The sequence below is a fragment of the Phascolarctos cinereus genome, unplaced genomic scaffold, assembly GCF_003287225.1.
Source record: "Phascolarctos cinereus isolate Bilbo 61053 unplaced genomic scaffold, phaCin_HiC Scaffold_4;HRSCAF=312, whole genome shotgun sequence".
NCBI lineage: Eukaryota > Metazoa > Chordata > Mammalia > Diprotodontia > Phascolarctidae > Phascolarctos > Phascolarctos cinereus.
The window spans coordinates 415,084,488-415,110,610 of record NW_027555847.1 but is presented as its reverse complement, the minus strand read 5'-3'; the positions used below and the strand labels follow the sequence as shown (position 1 = coordinate 415,110,610).

At 38.5% G+C, this 26,123-nt stretch overlaps 1 protein-coding gene and 1 long non-coding RNA gene across 5 annotated transcripts in view; one reads left to right on the top strand and one right to left on the bottom strand.

Moving 5' to 3' along the window:
- The window catches only part of OTULINL (OTU deubiquitinase with linear linkage specificity like), a 40,799-nt gene extending 26,674 nt beyond the window's left edge, over positions 1-14,125 (bottom strand). For 2 of the 4 annotated variants that reach the window (XM_021008631.2, XM_021008632.2), the window contains exon 1: positions 13,853-14,122. Coding sequence is in view for 3 of the 4 variants with exons in the window: in XM_021008632.2 (XP_020864291.1) it covers positions 13,853-13,913 (61 nt within the window). In the remaining variant the exon portion in view is untranslated. Of the gene's footprint in view, positions 1-13,852 lie in introns of all 4 variants that reach the window. The other 2 variants (XM_078153317.1, XM_021008630.2) reach the window with 2 other exon arrangements.
- LOC144456952 (uncharacterized) lies at positions 14,086-16,231 on the top strand. Its single transcript, XR_013486189.1, has 2 exons — positions 14,086-14,173; positions 15,139-16,231. It is a non-coding gene; the product is annotated as an uncharacterized LOC144456952 (long non-coding RNA).
- Positions 16,232-26,123: the final 9,892 nt, after the last annotated feature.

Here is a 26,123-nt window from a genome sequence, read left to right as displayed (position 1 = left end):
CTTCTACCATTAGGAAGCACCAATTCTCCAAAAGTAATCATAATTTATAAAAATAATTACTGCACTTAATAAGTTTCTTTTTTTGCTTGTATAGAGCTGTGATTTCCTTGGTATAAAGCACTCTCAGGGAGGAAACTCCTCCTACCAAAGCAGATGAACACCTGCTCTGCCACATAGAGCTGCCAGGGGCACTGAGAAGACAGCCAGAACTGTCTGAGGCGGCACTTGAATCCAGGCTTTCTTCCCCCAGGAAGGCAGCTTTATATCTCTCATGCCATGCTGTCTCTCAACAAATTTCAAATTATTTCAAAATCTGTTCTACATAAAGTACTGAAATACTACTATGGTCTGTTTTCTAGTAATAATAGTGACATAAATACAAAAAAAGGAAAAAGAGTGTAGTGACTGATGAGTAGTTGGTCTGCTCCGAAGTATTAGAGGCAGCTGGTGGAGCTACGAATAGAGCTCTGGGCCTAGGGAAGACCCAAGTTAAAATTTAGCCTCAAACACTTATGTGTGACCCTGAGTAGGTGACTTAACTCTGTCTCAGTTTCCTCAACTGTAAAATGGGGATATTAATAGTATCTACTTTACGGAGTTTCTGTGAGGATCAAATGAGATAACATTTATAAAAAGTGCTTAGCATAGTTCCTGGCACATAGTAAGTACTCTGTATAAATGCTTATTCCCTTCTCTTCCCTACTATAATGGACATTGGGCTAGAAGTCAGGAGACTTGGATTCCAGTCCTTGCTTGATCTGGTTACTGATTTGCTCAGTCAGCCCTCTCTGGGCTCCAGTTTCTTCATCTCTAAAAATGTATTTTAGAACTAGATGATTCCTACAGTCTCTTCTGGCCCTAAAATTTGGTAATTTCCCATAAAGCATCCAAATTTCACATCATTCAGTAGACTATTTAGGGAATGATGACATATATGTACTTTACATGATTCTAAACGATTGCAAAATAACTGTGAAATTCAACCGAAGCCAAAACTATGACTCAAAGCTTGTACCACAGGAAAGATTTAAGCACTTTCCAGAAGATTTATTGTACCTTGACCAAAATCACAAAAAATATAGTAGTGTCACACATAAAGCACATATTCTTAGTATTCTAGGTCTTATAAGCCAAGGAGTGCAAAAGAGTTTCATTACAAAGTCTAAAAGCCAAGCCCTACAATGATGATATACCGTACACACTGTCAGATGTAGTCACTCTATCATGAGTTTTCGCTTAACAATTTTTCTTTGTTCATAAGGGATAGCTGAATGAAGAAAGGGGAGAAAGGTGGCTTTGCCCATATGTTTAGAAACGACTTTGAAGTAAAAACAAAAGGCAGCAATAAAACTTATTTTTTAAAAATTAATGTTTTAAAAGTAAAATCCCCAGATTATCAGCCTTGAAATCATACAATACCTGAAACAGAACAGAAATATAAAGGAAAACAAAAGTAAGCATAGGATAAGAAATGGTAGGAATGTTAAAGTAAGACCAAGGTAGAACAACAGAAGACCACAAGTTCTGTTCCTGCCATGGCATATAGTTGAGCTGCTAAAAGAAGAATCTATTAATTATTTTAAAATGGGAACAACAGGGGGGCAGCTAGGTGGCACAGTGGATAGAGCACTGGCCCTAGATTCAGGAGCACCTGAGTTCAAATCTGGCCTCAGACACATAACACGTACTAGCTGTGTGACCCTGGGCAAGTCACTTAACCCTCATTGCCCAACCAAAAAAATAAAAATAAAAAAATGAAACGGGAACAACAGATTTTGAGTGGAGCAGCTGATTATTCTCTCATACTTAAATTGATTTTTCACTTTGTTTTGGTCTTAGAAAGAAATGAAACAATCAATGACAAACTTTGTATCATTTGAGCTGGGAGATGCTGACATGAAAACATCTCACTTGGTTTTATATTTATATCCCTCTTAGTTTCAGTTTCAAATCGGGTGGCCCCTCAAAGTTCAGTTTGGAGGGAAGGATTAAACTAACTTTTTAAAATGCCAAGTCAAATGCAGCCCACCTCTTCCGTCTGTTCATATCACTTCTGTCTGGAGTTTCATTACTAGATGGTAACAGATTAAATTCAGTTTAAAGTAGTGACTTGTAGACTCTTCAGATTCTGTATCAGCCTGTTTTCCTCCCTAAGCCTTTGCAACACTCTGAAAAAAACAGTTCTGAAGAAAAGATGGCACTCCATTTTTCCATTCACACCAGGGAGGATGAAGTGAAATGGAGTTCCTATCAGTGCCCTCCTGGGCTCTCTACTCCTAGGCAAAGCAAAATTGGCAGGTTTCTCTTGGCCATAAGAGAGAGCTGAGCCCAAGGAAAATTCCCTAAAGCATGTTGGGTCCATTTTCACTCTACTTCCTCAAGCTATTCAAGGCTGATTTTTGCATACTGGACCATGGAAGGACAAAAAGCACATGGCAATGTAGTAAAATTATCTGTGCTGGTCTCTTGTCCATCTACTAACTATGAAGTGCTTGGGAGCTGGGACTCTCTTTTACCTTTCTTTGTATCCCCAGTGCTTAGCACAGGGCCGGGCACGTAGTAGTTGCTTAATAAATATTTATTAATTGATAACTAGACAGTAAGCTTCATGAGGGCAAGATAGTTTGCTATCTAACGTCTGAATCTTTCAGAGCACCTGGTACATGAAAAGCACAAACATAAGTTTGCTGTTGTAGAAAAAGAGCACCAGATAGAATCAGAAGACATGGGTTCAATTTCTAACACCAGCTACCTATTACTTGTGAGCTATTGGATAAGTTCCTTAATCTCCATAAGCCTCAGTTTCCTCATGTGTAAAATGAAAGGGTTACACTAGATGGCTCCCAAATTGCTTTCCTGATCTCAAATCTATTTTCTTAAACTCAATACATACAAAATGGAATTCATTCTTTCCCTCCAAAACAACCCTCCTCTCTTTCCAACTTCTTTAATCCTGCAGAAGCAATTATCATCCTTCTATTCACCAGGTTCAAAAGTCATCATCTAGAAAGCCTCCTTCTTCTTTACAACTTGTATCCAATCAATTGCTAAGTATTGTTGATTCCGCCTCCAACTTAGCTCTTCTCATATGTCATATTCTCTCTTGTTCTTCAGTCGTTTCAGTCATGTCTAGTTCTTCATGACCCCATTTGGAGTTTTCCTGGCAAAGATACCGGAGTGGTTCACCATTTCCTTCTTCAGCTTGTTTGCCTCAGCACTGAGGCAGAGTTCAGTGATTTGCCCAGCCATACAGCTAATAAGCATCTGAGGCCAGATTTGAACTTAGGAAGATGAGTCTTCCTGACTCCTATCCACTGTGCCACCTAGCTGTCCCCTCCCCTCAAATTCTCTCTACCCATTCCCTAGTTCAGGCATTTATTACCTCTCCCTGGATAATTGCAACAGCCTCCTATTTGTTCTGCCTGCCTCAGATTTCTTCCCTTTCCAATCCATCCTCCACCCCAGTGCTAAATTGATATTCCTAAGTCACTTCTCTGTTTAAGAAGCTCCAGTGAGTCCCTCTTCCTTGAGGATCAAAACCAAACTTCTTTCCCCACATTTAAAGCCCTTCAAAATCTGACTCCAACTACCTTTTTAGCCTTATACACATTCTTCCTCTTCTGTATATTGTCCAACCAAATTGGCATTTTTGCTGTTTTTCACACAATGGAATTCCATTTTCTATTTCTGTGCTTTTACACAGGCTATCTGCCATGCCAGGAATGTACTCCATCCTTACTATGCCTCACAGAATCCTCAGGCTTCCTCCAAAGTTCAGCTTAAGCGCTACATCCTACAGGAAGTCTATCTTGTTCTACCCATTTGCTATCAGCCTCCCTCCAGAAATACTCTGGATTTATTTAATTTTCTCTATATGCGTTGTTATGTAGACTATAACTTTCTAGAAACTATTTCTAACTGGTTTTGTATTCCCAGAATATAGCACAGAGCCTGCCACATAGTTAAGCATATAATAAATGCTTGTTGAATTGAAGTGTTGTCCAATCAACAAACCAATCACTAAGCATTTGACTGTTCTTACACCATATTCCCATTGCTAGAAGAAACACCCTAAAATTCATGACACTTTACCTTTGCTTCTAGTTGTGCTTCTCCATGGAAACATCCAGAACCAGCATCCCAGAAAATGAGATTAATGGATTAATGAAGAATATACAGCCTTCAAAATTAAGAGCCACACTGAAGTTTCTCTCCATCAAATTCTCTAGCAATGTTAGTTGACAGAATGGAAATCTATGAAGTAGTTAATTATTAAAGATGGTCTTTTGGACATTTATCCGACTAGCTGCTTATTTCATGGAAAATTTTAATGCAGCTGCACAACAGATCAAAAAAGCAACTTACCACATGCTTTCAAAAGTACTCTTTATTTTTCTTGTAATATTTTATTCCTACTTTAGTTCCCTTTTCTATTTTACCATTTGATTAACTGCTAAAATGGACAGGTTCAAACTAGGAGAGTTATAAAAATTCGTTTATTTTCATTTCTAGGATACTGTAGACAATAGTCTGAGATTCATGAGATTAAGGACATGAATTCCAAGTGCTTTGTTCATATAGCATATGGTGCTTGTTAGTACTGTGGTCTCAGTCAACTAAGAAATTTGGCAAATAATTCTTCCTCCATGCAAGAACCTTTTGACTCTAAACGCCTGTGTTCTTCAGTCTGTACCAGATAAGTGCCACCTTACACACACTTCATACATACACATACACACACACACACACACACACACACACACACACGGATCTAGCCAAATAGTTACCTTCACACTTCTGTAACTGTATTCACACTATTCACACTCTTCCTTACACACGGACTTTCCTCTTCTATTCTCTTTACTTACTGAATTTTTATCTATTCTACCTATTCTGTTTCCTCTGTGATGACTTAGCTGTCCCCGCTCCCTGGCTCTAAGCCAGTACTGATCCTTTCCCCCCTTCTTCCTAAAAAACACTTGAATCTCTCTAATACCTTACCATATATTATTTTGTATTAAACCTGTAATGTCAAATTGTACCAGACTATAAAGCTCCATGTGGGCAAAGACTCTATCTTATAAAATTTTAGATCTTCCCTAGCATCTAGCACAAAGTTATTCATACAATGAGTGCTTAGTATTTGTTTACTGGATTGAATTTCGTAAGTGGTTTAAAAAATAAATACCTGATCAACTAAAGAAAAAGCATTCTACTTTTCTTTCCTGATATATCAAACTGCCAGATCTACTTAACTGAGATAAAATAAGGCAAAGCAAATGCAATGGACCAGCTAAGAAAATCAGAATCTAGTTTTATGTAGGAAAAAAAATATCTTTTTTGCAAGCAGCCCAAAGCCTTACAACCAATATACTACATGGCAAACCACTGAGCAGAGCATTTCTTTGAGTATCACTAAGAAACCATTTTCGAATTCCTAGCTGCATGATAGCAGAGACCCTGAAACAATAAAATGAACTACTTTTTTTAAAAAAAGAATTAAATCATATGTATCGCAGAATGACTTGGTAGCAAGGAAAGATCAGAAAACCAAAAGCCGAGCAAAAAAGACCAGCAGAAAAACCATTCAATCACTGCAAATACCTCTATTTTAAAAATATTCTCATGGAAAAGGGAAAGAGATTGAATTATAATTGCTACAAAGATGACTTCCAGATCTAGACATCCAACCTTCATTTTTCTCCTAAGCTCCATGCCCATGTCTCCAGCTCTGTGGTGGACATCTCCATCTGGATGCTCCATAGGCATCTCGCCCTCAGTTTGTCCAAAACAGACATGATCTCTTTCTTAAAATTCCCTACCTCCTTCTAGCTTGACTATTCCTGTTGAATGCACTATTCTTTCAGTAACCTAGGCTGAAAACTTAAGTCACCTGTACCTTTTCCTCTCACTTTCCCTTCATCTAACTGATCATTTGCCAAGTTTTGTCAAAAATTAATGCTTGTTTTATCTCCAAAATCTCTCTTGAATTTGTCTCCTCTCCCTTCACACTAACACCACCTTAATTCAGGTCTTCACTACCTCTTTACTGGACTACTGCCATAGCCTCCCAATTGATCTTCCTCTATCTCTCCCCTCTTCAAACCATCCTCCAAAAGCATAGGTCGGACCATGTCACTTCTGTGCTCAAAGTTTCTCTAGTGCTCTAAATAAAACATAAAGGTCTCTGTCATTCAAAGTCCTTCACAGTCTGGCTTTAGTCCAACTTTTCAGTCTGACTTCACAGTATTTCCTCTCATACACTAAACTGAACTGTTATTCCCTGGGTGCTACATCCAATCTCTAACCTCCATGCCTTTGCACTGGCTGTTTCTTGGGCCTAGAATCCTTTCCCTCCTCACCTCTGCCTCTTATAAGCCCTGCTCTACTCAAGGCTCAGTTCAAGTGATACCTCCTACAAGACCTGTAAAGGAAGACTTTCTGGTGTTGGCATCTCATCCCTACTCTGTAATTATTTTCTATCTTTATTTTTCATATAGTTTGCATTTACTTATATAACCCTGTCCCAGAGTCAAGTGGTATGAAACTCTTTGCTCAGTGGTGGAAATGAATGCCCTGCCCTGCATGAGGGATAGGGTGGAGATGGGGAGAGAAGTAGCGCTCCAGTCTAAGTAAGTCCTGTTCTAGACTCTCCAAGTACAGTCCCCTTTGGAAATTTCAAGTACCAGTCCTCTTCAGGACTCTTCAGACTCTAAGACTCTTTAATTTCTGAGAAGGAAGCTGGAAGAAGCCAACCCCATTTCAGACTACTGAAGGAAAAGACTCTGGGAAGAGATGAGATGAGCAGGCAGTCTCTATCATGTCCCAATATCCATCTTGAAACTTTGGGGAACTTCCCTTTGGATGAGATCTAGGACCCTCTATCTTGGTTGAGCTGAATTGTCTCATTCATGTGTATTGTCTGACATATATTATCATATGTATACTTTCCATGGTTTTGCTACGATTTGCATAAATGGGCTTCTTAGCTATTCACTCTGTGTGTTCAATGTGGAATTGGGTTGGAAAGGGGTCAAGTCTCAGATATAAAACTTGAGGTCCTCCTTCCCCCCAAATGACAAAGCAATCAGAAATTAGACTGAACTTGATCATAACCCCAGACTAATAATATTTAAGAGAGCAAATCGATACCATTATGGCTCAGTACCCCCTCCCTCTGAGGACAGCAGTGTGGTCTCCAATCCCAACTTTCTGCTTTCTCTCCTAGAAGGGATTAAAGTCTTCCTTGGAGAAGGGTATGGGAGAATAGGCTAGAGATGTCTATTCTGCCTCCCTTAAAGTCACACAGTGACAGCCCTTGATACACATAGGCCCTCACTACCTATAGGCCCACTCCCTACACTTATCTGTGTATGTATCATTTTCCCCATTAGACTGTAAAGTCCTAGAGGACAGGAACTGTTTTCTTTTTTGTCTTTGTATCCAAAGATGAGTACCTGAGACATAGTAGGTCTTTAATAAATGCTTGTTGAATTTATTTAAATTGGTTTTTTAAAGTTCAATGTTTTTATAAGTTCTCACATTAATTTTTAAAGGAAAGAGCATTGTAAACAGCCCAGTGAAAAGCCATTATCATTATCCCCAACTATTATAACAGTAGATATGTTTGTGTGCAAATTACTTAAGACAAGCAATAATTTTGATATGGTTTCTTTTTGTGACACAGTGGTTATACAGGTGTATGCTTCTACTGATGTTAACCTAACTCATAACGTTTGACTCTGATTGATAAAACTATATTGAGATGGTTTTCCCACCTCTAGTTAAGTTTCTGTTAATTGTGAGATTTCGTGGCATGCATGTGTTTCATTGCTCCTTTTGCTGTTTTTTTTAATTCTGTGGTTTTTACTTTAAAAAAATGCAAAATTTGTGGCTCTTGAAGAACACACCTCATTGACAAAGATATTTCAGTGTCTATTAGTTTAGGGAAGTCAAACATTTCAAGGATCATTTGCGCCCACAATGAAACTCTATCAGTGACGTGAAGTGTAAAGGAAAGTAAGGTTAAAAACAAGACCGAATACCAAGAGCTGAAAAACTATGGTAATAAAACATTTTAATTAATCTTCAGGAAAAAAAGTTAAGACCTTTAGAGAGAGTTGTTATTAATTCCATTACAGTATGGCAAAGATTGAAGTTTGAAGAATATTGAGAAAACTAAAAGAAGAAAAAAACCCGCTAATTGATGCTATGAAGAAAAAAATGCTTGTCATGGGAAAACAATACAAAAACCCGAGTACTAAATATTGGAAAAAAGTAATTTTCCCTGATGAAACTCACTTTTTTATATAAGGCTATTCTGAAATCACTGTCAAAAGCTCAGGTGAGCCTGTAAAATATGGGCAACTTCATCACATTGTAAAATAATCACCCCAAAATGATATTTCAGTAATTTTTTAAATAATTTCTTTTGAGGAAAAGAAGGAAATAAACATTTATACAGCACCTACTATGTGCCAGGCACTGTGTTAAGTGCTTTACAAATGTTATCTCATTTGGTCTCCACCTACCTAACAGGTAAGTGCTATTACTAACTTCATTTTGCATATGAAAAAGCTGAGGTAGACAGAGGTTAACTGACTTGCCTACGATCACCCAGCTGCTAAGTATCTGAGGCTGGATTTGAACTGAAGTCTTCCTGACTCTAGGCCTAGAATTCTATCTCCTGAGCCACCTAGCTGCCTTTTGGGCTTGCAAGTCTTCTGGTCCCCCTTTTGATAACAGTATTGATGTAATGAAAAGAAGTTGTTCCAGACTTAACAGAAATTTCCAAATAGTGCTAGAATGCTGAAAGATGACCTTTCATCATGTCATAAACAGTTAAGAAATTCATCCAAGAGATGATAATAAATATGGTTCAATAGCCTGGGAACTCACCTACTGTCGTGAAAAACCTATAGGCTATAATGAAAGCTAGACTCAGGAAATGAATTGTTCATCAAAGCTATGTTTAATATCTAAAGTATAAATGTTTCACGATGAATAATTAAATCATGTATCAAAATCTTGTGGACTTAATTCCAAATTATTTAAAACAAATGACTGAAGCAATAGGGGGCCATATTACATACTAAGACTTTTTTTTTTAAAGATGTAAAAAGTTGATTATTGTAAAAGTCAATAAATTTAATTATTTTACTTTGTTCTGGTTAATTTATAGACCTCTGTTATTTGCTCCCTACCCATAAAATTCCACTTCCTACTTCCCCACTTATGTGTTGATTTTGTCATATACCTGGAATGCTTGCCCTCCTCACCACTTCTTTTTGGACTTCTTAGCTTTTTTCAGGTCTCAGCTAAATTGTCATACTCTTCCTGATCCCCCCAATTAAAGGTTTCCTTTCAAAAGTTCATTCTCATGTTCTCTCTCTCTCTCTCTCTCTCTGTATATATGTATACACACATACAATAGAAAGGTTAAAGTGCTAGATTCTGAGTCAGGGAGACATGGGTTCAAATCTTACCTCACAAACTTAATATCTGTATAACCCAGGAAAATTACTTAACCTCTGAGTTTTGGTTTCCTCATTTATGAAATTGTTATAATAGCAGAACCAACCTCACAGGACTGCTGTGTGGCTCAAATAAGATAAGGTGCAAAAAGCACATTTTAAACTCTGAAATGTTATTTAACTGTGAGATATTATTATTGACTCATCTGAGTAGATGTTATAGTCTTGGGTTGAAGGCAGAAACAGTGTTGATTTTGTCTTTGTATCCCCAGCTTCTGTTACAATATTTGGCATAAAACAGGTCCTTAATACATGTTTAATGAGGCAAAAGTAAAGGTTTCCACAGATTGCACCCCTAACCCAAGTCAGCTGACCTGCAAATGGTTCACTGTAGATAGTCACAAGTGAGGCCACTTTGGGCAATGGGAATAGAAAGCCACAAATCCCTTTCAATGAGTATGTGTTATTAATGAATACTTTATCATTGCTCAGCTTCCACTGTGTGACATTAAAGTTATCCTGGATATCTTTGAATAACTAAATCCATGGCATTTCATAAAAATATGCCAGCTAACTGGAAGTGTGGTCTCAAGCAAAGTCACTTAACCACTTGATCTCGATTTCCTCATCTATATACCACAAGAATTAGATTTTATCCCTAAAGTCTTTTAGGACTGTAACCTTCTGACTCTAAGATTCTCTTAAGGGGGGGATGAGGTTGGGGGGAGGGAGAAAACAGCCACACAAAAAAATCTTTCTCTTACCCAGAGGGTTTTTATAGTTAGTGTTTTTACTGTTAATATAATCTGGGGTTAGCATTATCACAAAATTGAGCCTCAGTCCCTTTCTAGTAAAAAATTGTTTAAGGATAAGTAAAAATTTCTCCCCCCCACCCATAGATTTAGCAGCCAATTTTAAAACAGATTCAATGCCAAACACAACCAGCAAAGCAAGGAAACTATGGTTCCAAGTCCTTAGGGCTCAATATTTTAGGACTTAGTGTGGAAAAGTTTTCCATAACCTGTTTCTAGAATCAGCTTTCCACTCTTCCACTTCAACTTCAAACATCACAGTGTGAAAAACAAAGAATACTTTTGCTGGCATTCTTGTGACCAAGTAGGGAAAGGAAAAAGTCTGTGTTGGTTGGACTAGTTAAGTCCGACTAGAAATCTTTCCTCTTTCCAAAATGGCTTTCTTTGGCTGTATCCATACTTGCTCTATTCATCTCTCCTTTCTCTGCCAAAATAAGGTGGAGAAAAAAGAAGTACATAATAAAAAATTCAAATAAATACGCCCACAGGGAAATATTTGGCAAATCCTATAATGCCATAAGGTACAAAAGGGATGGGCAAAACCAGTTTGTTCCCAATTTTTTTTAAGATGTGAGAAATAAGAAAAATACAGAATGTTAAAACTGGGGAAGTCTTGGGGATCATCTAGTCTTTCCCATTCATTTTTCAGATAAGCAAACTGAGGCCCAGTTGACCAAGGTTTATTCAAGTCTAACCCAGGAGGAACTAGAACCCAGGTCTTCTGACTCCTAGGGGTCATATATTTTGCATTTACTTATGTAGTCCCAGGGGTTACATAAGTTGGTGAACACAATAAGCATTTATATAGTGCCTACTACATGCCAGGCACTGCACTAACCACTTTGCAAATATTATCACATTTGATCTTCAAAACAACCCTTTGAGGAAGATAATAGTATAGTACTGTTTTCACTAACCCACCCTATAGGATATCATGAGCCAAGAACACCAATAACTACAAACTGCAGCTAATAAGCACAGACTGATTCATTGACAGGGCTCCATAGTCTTCAGTATATGTAGGACAAATTTTAAGTGATTGTAAATAAGGCATTTCACCAGAGGAAAGATGCCCTCAGTGGGTTAGCTATCTGTGACAGGACTATAGATAAATAGGATTCCAGTATCAGTCTGTCTTCCTCTCTCTCTCCAGGCACAGTGCCTGGCTCATAGTAAATACTTAAAAAATACTTGTTTTGCTTCCTCCCTTCCTCCTTTCTTCCCTCTTTGCCTCCCTCCTTCCTTTCTCCAGTAATTTTAACCTCCTTGTACCTAGGATCCAGCCCTAGAGTAAAAAAGATAGGTGAGGAAACTCACCAGCTAAGTCCTGCACTCGGAGCTAGACACAGTTCATGTGAAAGAAATCTGAAGTTTTTTACAAGACCACAAGTTCAGTAGCATTCAAAAGTAAGTCATGGCAGCCCAAAAAGCTAGTGCAGTCTAAAGCTCAACTGAGAGAAGTAGAGTGTTCAGTTATAGTCCTGTGGTGCTCTGTCCTGTTCAGATCCTAGAAGACTGTTCAGTAAGGGGATATATACACACAAGCTGGAAACTGTTCAGAGGATTATGAACAAGTTGGTAAAAGGCCATGTCATGAGGGCCAGAAACTATGGCTATTTAGCCTGCAGAAGAGAAAGTGCTTAATAAACACTTGATGGATTGAAATGGATTGGAGGGGGAGAGGAGGAGGCAGAGAAGAAGAGTGCAGTAATTGACATGCAATCACTTGAAAGAGGGATTTTACCTGATTTGCTTGATTCAGAGACCAGAACTTGGAGCTGAACCCACATTTAAGCTCAATAGAAGGAAAGACTACCTACCAATTAGAACTACCCAAAAGTAAAACTGATTGTCTTGGGAGATAGAAGATTCCCCTCCTCACTAAAGAAAGGTCTTCAAGCAAAAACTAGAAGGCCAATGCTTCACTTAAATCCAATTCACTTGCATGTCATGGCATTGCCTCTCTGATGTCCCAGTCCTCTTCAAGAACGAAGGATAAATGACAAGACCACTAACGATCACTTGTCTTAATGTTATAAAGGGGATTCCTGTAGCTGGATTAGACAGCGTTTGAGATCCCATGCAATTTTATGATTCTGTTTTCAAATGTGTACAGCATTATTCTCTGTAGGGAAACTCTGATTTAGGGGTGTGGTTTTAAATAAAAGTCTGTCTTGTTATAAAGAAGAGGTTTTTTTTTTATTCCTTCAAGGGAGGAGATTTTGTGCCTGGGCGTCGGGAAGGGGGTGGTTTTTAGGGACAGCCACAAAACAGAGCAAACGGAATAGGTCTATAACCATTTTCATTTAACCAATTCTCCAGTGGCTGAGGATAGTTTGTTGAGAGTTCAAGCCCCTTCCTCCTTCAGGCTGCCAGCTCATTATCATAGCTTTACAGGACCTCAAAGGCCATTTAATCCAACCTCCCCCTTATTTTACAGCTGAGGAAACTCAGCCCTAAGAAGACTCAAGATTGACTCAAGGTTACACAGGCTGTTAAGTATCTTAGGTGGGATTCGAACCTAGCAGCGCTGTGTCCAGGATCACTGTTCTTCCACACTGCCTCTCTGATTACAGATATGAACAAGTACAGTACCTCTGATTATTACAATGCCTCTGATGCAAGGGCCAGAATGGGATTCACCACCTTCCCAATACAGATAAATTCTTTCTTTGTTGGGAAACTAATATCCCTTGAGTTGGTAGGAAAGTGGTTACTTAGCCATCACAACTTAAGCCCGGAACAGTTCAAATAGTATGAACATCCAAGAGTTTTCCTAAGCAAATCCTTTCTCAGTCTTTCTCATTATTGGCCAACCTATTCAGTGGCTCCTGAGGATGTTTTAGGGACTCCTTTGATACTGTTATCTCCGGCTACCCTGATACCACTTTCTTTCTTGAGGTCCTGGTCTGCCACAACCCCCAAAAGGGTGGGCAGAAGAAGAGCCCAAAGGGCACTGCCAGCAAACTTCCCATGAGCTCGGAGCAACTTCGAGGTGAACACCGATGTCCCTCCGCACTGCCCCTACCCCCAAGACAGCCAGTCAATAAGCATTTATCAAGCGCCTATTATGTACCAGGCACTGTGCTTAAGCTCTGGCAAATACAAAGCCCAAAAAAACTGAGGATTTAGGTGCTGCCTCTGCAAGTATTTCGGACTCCTCTGCCCTCCCCGCTATCACCTCAGTCTCCTTCCCTGCCATCCACGGCCCCTTCCTCTCTGGAGACGACAACTTTCCAGAAGCCACCGAGGAAATTGTCAGGCTTGGGGCGAGGGGGAGAACGGGGGCCGCAGCTACTTAGCAAGAGCTTGAACAGCGGGCAAAGGTGCAGAGACCCCGGAGGGGGGGGGCAGCAATTGCGCCCCGTGCTCGCGCCTCCCTCACCCCACCAAAAAAAGTTTCCGCTCCCCGCAATAGTCAGCTCCTGGGAGGGGAGGGGGAACCCAAAGTTCCCCAGCATCTCTTCCTCCTTCCCTTAGAGCCTCGACCCCCGCCCCTGCCCCGACTCCCCGGGGAAAGGGCACGGAGCGGGCAGGAGCCTTTGCAAACTCCGAGGAGCACGTCACCTGCTGCAGCAGGAAGCTGGTCCCTCTCCCGGGCCGGGTGGTGGCTCTTTCGGGCTGCCATGCCGGGCTGCTGGAGGGCGGGCGAGAGCCTGCTTAGCGCCAGTTCGGGGTGCAGCCGCCTGCCGCCGCCGCTCTGCCTCCCATCCCCGCGGGGCCGCCACCTCGGGGATCTGCTGCCCGCGCCTCTCGCAGCCTCCGCTAGCTTCGGGCCGCTGCGGTTCCCTCCCGGGGCTCGGTGAGCCGCCCTTCCTGGCCTCTCACTTACTCCAACAGACTGGACGAGCAGCCAATCAGACCCCGCCTTTCGGAAGAGAGACAGAGGTTGGGTGTGTCCTAGAGCAGCACCTTGTGCTCTTTTGTTGGGGTGGTGGTGGTGCTCGGGGTGTTTTCCTGCCTCGCCCAGAGGTAGGGCTAGGTTTCCAGCCCCTTAGAATGCTTTCTCTTTTTCCAAACTGAAGAAGCCCATGTATCCTCTTACATGAGAAAATGTCTTGTGAATGCCCAGACTCCTCGTAGGTAGAACAGACAAGACCTGCTCAGTCTTATCTGGCCCAACAAAGACTGCCCTCGTGGGTGTTTCCCTGGGAACCTTCCTCCTGACATCCATCACTTTTTCTGAATGACTAGTGTGGTGCTCGGTGCCTAGCCTTGGGGTACAGTGGAAAGAGCACTGGTTCTTCAGTCAGTGGGCTTAGGTCCAATTTCCATGTTCGACAGCTTTCTTTCTACCTGTCTAACTTTGTACAAATTGTTTAACTTCCTTGGCTATTAATTTCCTTAAGAGAGAGGGCTGGACAAACTGGCTTTTAAGGTCCCTATAACTCCAGATCTCTGATCCTGTGGTCTTTCTAGAAAGGAAAACGCCGGGGATGCTGCTCGGAATGTTAGTGGATTTTTGTAATGTTCTCTTCTCTGTTATTTATTTTCAATTAAACTAATCTGAAATTCTCGGGGCTACAGTAGAAGGCAAAACCAATGCTGTGATCTTTCCACGAAATTAGATTCCACACTCAAATTTCTCATTGTTATTTTCCACTAGATCAGCAGAAAAGAATATAGTTTTAGTAATGTCTACAGCAGTCACCTTTGTAATCTAAAATTCCCTTTGTGTACGGGTGTATGTGCCACCTGGGTTTCCCTGAGGCAAGAAAAACACTTTAAAAATTAACCCCATGGTAAACTACTTTGGTAAAACCACCAGGGATGACAGAGAATCAAATTATTTAGCAGATTCAACAGTCAAAAAAAAGTCTTGAAACAAACTTCTTTCATCTTTCTCTCCCCAGACAGATGGAATCCTTGAGAGAAGACAGATGGAAGAAAAATGAAAAGTTCTAGTGGATATATCTGCATTCTCCATCACATACAATTTCCCAAGACAAAAAAGAAAAGAAAAAGGACTAGATTTTTGGCACCTACTGAAACAGATATTTCATAATTGAAGAAAGATTTGTTAACTCGTTTGCATTTTACAACTAAAGACAGTGATTTGAGTCAATCTTTCCCTTCTGAGACTGAGAACTGAGTGGCTTAAGGGGTAATGAAGATAAAGAATTGGTGCACTTTGTTGTTGTCTTTGTTGTTGAATGAAAGATAATGAAAATGTAGCCAAGCTCCACTTTTTGTTTAGGAAAAAAATTCTCCCAACCAATCAGGATTTAAGGTCATCAGGATAGTTTTCAGTTTCCATAAACCACCCGTTGCATGCATGGAGCCACGTAGCCAGGACAAAATGGATATGCCTTAAAGATACTGTTTCTAATTAAACCTAAACAGAGCTGTTAGTAATGAAATTCTAAAGTTCATTTGAGAAGTAGGAAAAAAAATAGAGCTAATTTTTCTTTGTTATAATAAAATAAAATTTACTTACATCTGGTAACAGCTGAACTAATTACTCTAATTGGCCAGTTTTCCCCTCCTACCAGATGATATTTATTAGTCTAGTTGCTTGTGATTTATCTGACACCAGTGTACTTAACTTAATCTTTCATGATTAAGAGTTTTTATTGTGCAGATTGAAGCCTATTATATCCGTGGTTACTAATATGTTTATCAAATTTTTTATAAATACCCTATTACAGGACATTAATGACACGTGCATCCTAAAAATTATGAAAACAACTCAAAAACCAGCCAAAGAGACTAATAGAGTTTCAATATTCATGTAATGATTTGAAATATAAGTAGGTTTTACAGCAATGGCTTTTAGTATATCCTTGTTCCATATATCCCCAAGTATATACAGAAAGTTTCCAAAGAATGAAAGTCTTTTGGAAAAAACAAATAACTTTTTGGTCTATTTCTATAATTGAGAACTGAAGTGAACCATCAGTGGAGAAGGGGACAATGATTAAGAAATAAAGTTTCCTTTGGCTTTTTCCCTTTCCTTTTTGTTCTTTCCTCTTTTGATTTTCCTAGACTCCATGTTCTTCTTTCTTACATTATGCTGACATTTTCACAGTAAGCAGTTATTTCTGCTGGCAAGCTGCTTCTGAAGACCACAATGTAGGTATGTGGGCTAGAGTTATGATGTCTGGAAATGTGGCAAAGTAGACACCCACGATCAGAGCTGACCAGCATGCGAAGTGTCACTAGGGATCAGGTAGGCTAACTCTTTCATTTGACGGATGAGGAAACATAAATACCATGTTGTCTGAAGTCACAGAAGTAGTATGTTGCAGAACCAATATTTCAGCCCAGATCTCTCTGTGCCAAACCATCTATAGTTCATATTTATCAGAGGCTTCTGTGGCTGCTGACAAGTCCTGAAATAGCATAGGATAAAAAAAAAACCCCAATTATGGCATTTACTAATACTCCAAATTTAGAGTAATATAATTCAGAAAAGCAAAGTCAGAGCGCTGGATTATGTCAACAAGCCAGTCCAAATCCGGAAATTCAATGAGTGCAGAATGAGCACTACCAAAAGCATATTCTATTCCAGTTAAAACATTTATACAACCATTACTTAGAAATCAAGGTTACAAAAGCATCAGATTATAAAAGCTGAGCAATTTATAGTGGGTTTAGAGTCAGGAGACAGGTTCAAATCCTACCTCTCACCTACACCACCTTGGGCAAGTTATTTTACTTCTCTGGGTCTCTGTTTCCATAACTAACTCTGTAAAATACAAGAGTCAGACCCTATGACTTTTGAGGTTCCTTCCGGCTTAAAATCTGTTTTATATTCTCTTGGACAACTGCCAAGACTCTTAAGCTATTTTGACCACTAGAGCTAATTGTGAAATGCAAATTTTACTTCCTACTACTGCCAATAATTAGAAAATCTTGCATTTCTACAGTGCTTTGAAGTTTACAATGGGCTTTCCTCATGGCAGTCCCACCAAGGGATCCTTTTGTGTTACTTGAGGAATATTCTATAATATCTAGTCAAACTTGCAGCTAAACATAACTATTGGTATACTAATAATGATTAGTCTTTTAAACTATGAAAACTTAATCTTAAGTATTGTTGTTTAGTCATTTCAGCTCTGTCCAACTTTTCATGACCTTATGTGAGGTTTTCTTGGCAAAGATACTGGAGTGGGTTGCCATCATAATTTTGATAATGACTTCAAAGGAGTGCATTTCCTGGCTGTAAGCACCTATGAATCTTAAAACCCATGATTTAAGGAGGAGCGGGAAGACTGGACCTGTGATTTTATTGGTCTAGGAAACTTCTAATGAGGAAACTCTCTCTACCAGAGCAAATCAGCACCTGCTCTTCAATTTATAGCCTTAGAGAGTACCTCGGATCAAATGATTTGCCCAGGTGTAATCAGTATCTGTCCTGTCAGAGGAGGGGTTGTTTGTTTCCAAATACGTAAATAATACTGTCACTGTTAAGATACAGATTGAAGAAAAATCAGAAAAATGCTTTGTTTAATACCTCATCATGCTTTGTTACCCTCATTTCAAACCCTGTGAACTACTTTACATGAAACCCTGTGAACTATTTTAGTCTTAAGTTTTGACAGCAAAATCACAAAGAGACAGCCTTACCCACTGGAAACAGCTGGCTAGAGACAGCCTCTGCACAGTGTCTTCCTTCTCACTCCCAATGATACTTAATCCCATAAGTAGTTTTTCATTCCTTGGTTTAAAATCTTATCTTCTAGGGAGTTGGCTTCAGATTCGAGAACTTGGGTTTAATTACTGCTTCTGACATATACTGGCTGTGTGACTTTACCTCTTAGCGCCCCGGGTATCTAGCAAAGACTATAAATTACAAATATTTGCTGATCTGCCTTAGTAGAGAGAGTTTCCTCAGCAAAGAAGGCTCCCTTTATAAAGGTAGGGACCTCTCCCCCCTCATCAAAACAAAAGCAAATATTCCTAGAAGTAATAACATATTAAACCTTTTCAGTAATTAGAATGAATTTTCCATCTTCCTTCTTAAGAGCAAAATACGCTTTGATAAAGGGAAGTAGGGAACTCTGGGGTCTTGTAAAAGAAGGAAGGAGGAAGTACTATGGAGGAGGGCAAAGGGAACAGAAAGAAGAGGTATGTGGTGAAGGGGGCAGGGCAGTCCTATGGAAACAAACTGCCTACTTCACAATTTTCACAATTCTCCATGTGGCCAGCCCCAAAATTACCAATGCTTTTCTTTGACAAGTGGTTAATTCTTATTCTCTCCTCAAACACTACAGACTATTTTATAGGTCTTGGAAAGTTCACAATCCCAAGTTCATCTTCATGTCCTCCTTTGATGGATAAGCCTCCAGAATCCATGGGTGTCTTGTCTCTTCGTCTAGTGTCTGAGTAGTGAGACAGAACTGGACTTTTTTGAGAGAATAACCAACTGGGAAAGATTATATTTCCTGCTTCACCTGTGGCAAGCTTTTAAAATTTTTTCTGGAAGCCACAAAAGCTTCTCCAAACAGAACGCATACAAAGGAAAGCAAACGTTTACAGCCTAACCTGGCAAAAAGAGTCAAGGGAGAGCTGATCTCCATCTCCAAAGAGAGGAATATGTATGAGAGGTCTTACCAAGTTTGCAGCACCAAAAAACAACCAAACATGATTCCTATTGTTGCTAATGATTTTCCCCCCCATTTGTTTGCTGTAAATATTCTCTCTGTAGTAAAGATGAATATATTTTCTTACAGTTATTTTTTTTGGACTAGAGTTGCCATTTCATTGGGTAAAGGGAACTCCCTCTACCAAATACTTGTTGATACCTGCTCAGCAACTTGCGGTCTTAAAGAATTGCCTACAGCACTGGCACTGAGAAGTTCAGTAATTTCCCTGGGGGCCACATGTCAGAGGTAAGACCTGAACTCACATCTTAGGTCGGTTCTCTATATACTGTGTCATGATGCCTCTCTTCTGACTATTCACTTATTTATTAATATTTAGATCACCAAATAGTTAGAATGAATGGACAAATAAAAAAAAATTAATAAATGCTTACTGTGTCAAATACTGTGGTGAGCACGGGGCGGAGGGGGGGGAAGGGAGTCAAAATAGTCCTTGATTTCTGGGAGCTTACATCCCAATTCGGGGATGAACCCTATAGCAAGGTTCATTTTGCAGGGCCAATAGAAAGGCCTCTAGTGGTTTTTAGAGTTCAGCAGCAGAGTGAATGACAAGGTACAGGAAGCCTTAGGGTGCAACAGCAGGTCATATGGTAATGGAATTGAATTCATTCTGGTGTATGGTTTGAAGTTTGGATACAAATCCAGTTTTTGCCATCAACTATCCAATTTCCCAGAAATCCTTATTAAATAGTGATTCTATTACCCTTCTTTTTTGAAGTGGGGACACGTAGCTTATATTTAGTGAAAAGCAAACAGCAGCCCCTGTACCTTTACCTCTCCTTTCAAATTAAAGTATATTTAGGAATGTTCCAGGTTGCTTTTTAAAAATGACTCATTTCTTTCCAAAGAGCATTAAAACCAGCACTCCACATTAGATTACTGGCTTGACAACATTGAGACCTTGCTTTATTAATGGCTTAATGCAATAATTTTTGAAAAATTATTTTATGTTATTCTGAACTTGGTGAAAACAAACAAATATGAATATTTGTAAATCCAAAGAACAGAAAAAGAGGACTGTATATGAAACCGTAACTCTCTATTATATGCAGCTTATTTTAAAGTATATAATAAATTCAGCACATTAGTTTCAAAGCTGTTTTTGTCTGTTTCCCTCTGAACTATGCTTTGTTCTCTTTTGTACACTAAAAAATATTTCATTAGTGAAGTATTATTTCTTTTCTTTTTTTAGTATCACTACCACTGTTTCCCCCCCCCTCAAATTTTCTGCTGACCCTCAAACAGAAAAATCCTTCTCTTTCACCAAATTAGAATTGTCAAGCAAACCTAGCCCATACATAGGCCATGCTTGAAAATGTATGTCTCGTTCTGTGCCACTAGGCCATCACCTCTCTGGGAAACTTGCTTCATTAGTCCTCTGGGGTCATGGTTGGTACTACGTTGATCAGACCTTAAGTCTTTCAAAACTGTTTTTCTTTACATGTTGTAGTCATTGTAGAAATTATTTTCCTGGTTCTGCTCACTTCATTGTACATTAGTTCATGCAAGTCTCTCCATTTTTTTCATCATTTCTTATGGAACAATTGATGGGCATCCCATTGGTTTCTAGTTCTTTGCTACAACAAAAGGTGCTGCTATAAATATTTTTGTGCATATGGGTCCTTTCACTATTTCTTTTATCTCTTTGGGGTATTAAAACCGGGATTCTTAAGAAGAGATAGATGTGCTAAACTAAAAAGAACACTAGGCTGTAAGTAATGAGACTTTGGAATTTAAGGTCAGTGATCACAGTTCTGCAGCCAACTAGTTGGGGGACATTGGTAAAGTCACTTCTTTCTGGGCCTTAGTTTGCCCATATATAAAATGCAGAGTTTACACTAATTGACGTCCGAAGTCCCTTCTAGATCTAACAATCTCTGAATTAAAAAAAAATACACTGTCAAATTTTAATTTATTTGACTTTTCTCATATAAATGTGTGTGTGTGTATATACACACACACATATTTCTTTATGTTCTTCAGAGTTTGGTATATTCTCTTGTAAAATATATATTATTTACATTGATTTTGTAGCAAACCTCTATTGTTGTTATTCACCTGGATCATTTAATGAAAAGAGATTAGGAAGGGGAGGGGGGAATAAGTTTATTTGAAAGAAGATGGGGGGGTTTTTTTGTTTTTTTTTAGCTAAGCAGTTTCTTATCTCCAGTGTGTTCTTTCTTACTCAAGCCCCTACAGCACGTGGAGGAAAAAAAATACTCAGAAAATACATGGTCCTTCCTGGCATCTTCTCTCTTTAGACCTATAGACAACACTGAAGAAGCAAAATACCTATAATGCTAATGTGACAATATGCTCTAACAGTTGATGTTATCACTCTGTATCACCAAAGCTGGTAAGAGACTGGAAGTAGGGTAGTATGATATGAATGAGTGATAAGGAAGTGTTCTTAACCTTTTTTTGTATCATGGATTTTTTCGGCAATCCGTGAAAGACTCTGGACCCCTGCCCAAAATAATGATTTTAAATGCATGAAATAAAATAGTATTCCGAAGGACACTAATTATATTGAAATATAGTTATCAATTTTTTTAAAAGTTCATATATCCCAGATTAAGAACCCCTGCCACTGAGGATCCTGGCTACCTTCCTTTGATAAAAAAGAATATTATCTGCCTCTTCCTGTATTACTGTACTGTTTAACACATGCTCTCTCTGCATAGTTGTGGTATCCAGAGTATGCCTCAGGCCATGGTTCAGAGCCCTCTCCTGCATGCTCTTTTCTTTTTTTATATCGTTCCATACCTGCCCCCTCTGTCTGTGTTAAACTCCTAATTGCCCTAGTAGTGACATAGTTTTTAAGAGTTACAAGCGTCATCTTCATGTGTAGAAATGTAAACAGTTTAACCTTATTGAATTCCTTAGGTTTTCTCTTTTCTGTTTACCTTTTTATGCTTCTCTTAAGTCTTGTATTTGAAAATTGAATTTTCTTGTTAGCTCTGGTCTTTTTATCAAGAGTACTTGAAAGTCCTCTATTTCATTGAAGGTCCATTTTCCCCCCGGAGGATTATGCTCAGTTTCACTGGGTAGATGATTCTTGGCTGTAATCCAACTTCCTTTACCTTCCAGAATGTTATATTAAAAGCTCTCTGATCCTTTAATGTAGAAGCTGCTAAATCCTGTGTAATCCTGACTGTGTTTCCACAATATTTGAATTGTTTCTTTCTGGCTACTTGCACTATTTTCTCTTCAACCTAAGTCTTCTGGAATTTAGCTATTAATATTCCTGAGAGTTTTCATTTTAGGATCTTTTTTAGGAGGTTGTCAGTGAATTCTTTCAACTTCTATTTTACTTTCTGGTTCTAGGATGTCAGGTCAGTTTTCCTTGATAATTTCTAGAAATATGATGTCTGGGCTCTTTTTTTGATCATGACTTTCAGGTAGTTCAGTAATTCTTAAATTATCTCTCCTGCATCTATTTCCAATGTCAATTGTTTTTCCAATGAGATATTTCTCATTTTCATCTACTTTTTCATTCTTTCCATTATGTTGATTGATGCTTGATGTCTCATAGAGTCATTAGCTTACACTTGCCAATTCTAATTTTAAGGAATTATTTTCTTCAGTTAGCTTTTGTACCTCCTTTTCCGTTTGGCAAATTCTACTTTTAAAGGAGTTGGGTTTTTTATATACATCTTTTCCCTTTCTTTGTGCTTCCTTTACCAAGATGTTGACTCTTTTTTTATGATTCTCTTGCATAATTCTCATTTTTTTCCCAATTTTTTCTCCTTCTCCTCTTATTTGATTTAAAAATTCCTTTTGAGCTCTTCTAGGAATTTTTTATTGATAGTTTCTATTTCTTATATCACCATAGTTATCCCAAGAGAGCCATCTCATATGACAAAAAGTATTTTTTGAATAGGAAAACAGCCTAACTGATCAATACATAGTACAATATTTAATGCCTATGAACCTCCCACCTCCATGAAGGGGTAGGTTGGGGGTGTCTTGTCATACCTCCTTAGTTGAATCTTGCTTGGTCTTCATAATTTTGTTACATTTACTTTTGATTCTTTAGTATGTCATTGTTCTTTTCATTTAAATTGTTGTAATTACTGCAACTAATGTTTTCTTAGCTCTCCTTACTTCATTCTGCACCACAATTTGTTTAGCCATTTCTCAATTGATGGGCATCTACTTTGTTTTCAATTCTTAACTATCACAAAAATACTGCTATAAATATTTTGGAGTATATAGGGACTTTTTTTTTTCTTATGAGCCCAGTAATGGAGTCTGGGTCAAAGGGTATGGACATTTTAATAACTTTATTTGCATAATTCCAAATTGCTTCCCAAAGTGGTTGTACCACTTTGAATCTGTACCAACAATATATTAGTGTGCCTATCTTTTCTAAACCCCTCCAACATTCGCTATTACCATTTTTTGTCATTTTGGGGAGGCCAATTTGCAAGGTGTGAGGTGAAACCTCATGGTTGTTTTGATGAGTATTTCTCTTATTAATAGTGGTCTGGAGGATTTTTTTCATGTGGTTATGAATATTTTACATTTCTTTTTGAGAACTCTTTGTTCATATCCATTGACAGTCTAGTGGGTAATTATTCATATATTTGTATGTATACATACGTACACATATAGTTTATCTAACTTGGATACCAAACTCTTGTCAGAAAAACTTAATATATAGATTTTTTCCCCTATCCAACACTTCCCTTCTTATCCTAGATGGCATTAATGTTGTCTGTGCAGAAGCTTTTTAGTTTCAAGTAATCAAGGTTTATCTATTTTATCTTTTGTAATTGCTTTTATCTCTTGTTTATTTAAGAATACATCTCTTAATCATACCTGTAAGATGTGTATGGTTTGTTTCTCTTCTAATTTTTTTAAATAGCATGAGCTTTAATATTAAGGTCACGTGTCCAGTTAAAATGTATTTTTCAAATACTAACTTTAAGGAATCCTGAAGTTGCCTTCTCGCCCTTTTCTGCAATCTGCCATTTCCAAACTTTCTTTGCTAGGTTCTTTGGGGAAATTATCCTGAAGAATGGCTTTTCAGCCATCTCAGCATTTGTAGAGTTTTGAATTATGTGTGTCTGCTGCTTGTGCATGGGCTCTTTCTTCCTCCCAACCACATACATACCCTTCTCCACTCAACCCTCACCTTCAGCCAGCCAGCTCTCCTGGAAGGGCTCTCTATGCACTGCTGTGTGCTGCAGGTCTGTGCAGCTGTGTGAGCTCTATTTATAAGGGATTAGAAAAAGACCTAAGTTCCTGGAGTCAGGTGGCCCATTCCTATCTGGGCTGGAATCTCTATCAAAATTCTAGTTTTCTAGTTGATAGATTTTGTTTAGCAAAGAGGTTAAGTGCTTTGACTCTTCTAGAGGCTGTCCACCCTAAGCTCAATCAATGAGAACTCTAAGTATCCTACAGGCATTTTTAGGATTATTTCTATTTTTCTGAGTTATTCTAGAGAAGTTTGGGAGGACAGGCTAATTGAGCCTCATCTTATAAGATGTATAACCAACAGTCAGTATTAACAAGGTCCTAAATCAAGAACAAATGGAATTTTAGGATCTAGGGACTGAACTTATAAGCTTCAGGAGAATTAAACAAACAATCCTGAAAGATTTAAGTACTGTGATCAATTAAATACCATAGTTGCAGAAGACTGATGATGAGCACTGTCCATTTTCTGACAAGGAGATAATGGATTAAAATGCAGAATAAGAAATGCATTTTTGGACATGGACTGCATGGGAATTTATTTTCTTCACAATGCTTATGTGATATAGGACTTCTTTCTTCCTTCCTTTTTTTCTTCCTTTCATCCTTCCTTTCTTTTTTTTTTTGCTTTTTTTTTTTTTGGTGATGCAATCAGGGTTAAGTGACTTGCCCAGGGGTCACATAGCTAGTAAGTGTCAAGTGTCTGAGGCTAGATTTGAACTCAGGTCCTCCTGTTCTTCCTTTCTCTCCATCGCTTTGTACTTCTCTTCCTTCTTTCCTCCCTTCCTTCTTCTTTCCCTCACTCCCTTCCTTCCTTTCTTTCTTGTCAGTGAGGGAGGTTAAAAGTAGGAGGAAAAAACCTGATAAATTTAAAAAAGTAAAACCTTATTTTTAAAAAAAGAAAACAGGGGTAATCATGAAGGTGTATAAGCATATGTGGTATCCTGTGGTGGAATGAATAGAATCTCTTTTCTAATCTCCATGACTTCTGGCAGTATAATTTTACAAATATTTGTTAAAGGAAAGGCTCTGTAAAAACCAGAATAGTCTTTACCTTTAAAGAGCTTACAGTCTACTGGGATATGTTCTAGAGTAGAAAACAAAAGGAAATCTCTGAGTAAAAGGCCTTTCTCACTTTTCTGACAACTATCAAAATTGGTATAAAAATGAATGAGAATTCTGGCTCTACTCCTTCCTAACAGTCTGACCTTTGATAAGTCATACAACTTTTTAGGGCCTCAGTTTCCTCATCTATAAAATGAGGGGATTGGATTTAAAAGTCTTTGATCTCTTACTGCTCTAAATTACATAAATATCCACTATAAAGCCAAGAGCTACCACTTTGTTCATCCTCTTCTTTGTGAAGGATTCCAAACAGCAGCAGGTAAGGGAAAGAACTATAGTTTAGGATCAATCCAGTATTAGTAAACTATATTGACCTTCAAACTTGAATGCATTTAGTACTTGTAAAATAGTGACATTCCTTTTTGTAAAACCAAGCAGAGAAAGGCTGGACAGAATGCCAGTTAAAAGCCAGAAACCTTTCCTTTTTTTCTTCCTCTTTCTTCATTTCTGCAACTGATACTAAGTGCTTATTGAATAGTAGAACTCCTCAAAGCTGTATTAGCAGCCATTTTGTACAATATCTCCCTCTGCCATCTCCCTCTGCCTCCTCCCTCCTCCCCACAATGGGAAAGGAATTAGGAAATCGAGAGCTTTTTCTCTTATAAAGTTGATGATTTCATGTGAAGTACAGGTTCAAAGGTTCACACACAATGAATTTCAATTCTGCTGTAAGAAAGCTAATTTAAAATTACTCGGGAGGGAAATGAACCAGGCACAAAAAAACTTTTAAAAATTTCTGAGGGTGTCACCAAAAAAATAAAGAAAAGAAGCGAAAGATTAGGGAAAAAAATACCTGACAGGAAAAAAAAAAGTCAGTTCCTTCTGAAATGCCACTAATATGGGCAGAACATTTTACTCTAAGAATAAATCAATTATCTGACTGCACAAAAATGAGTCAAAAAGCA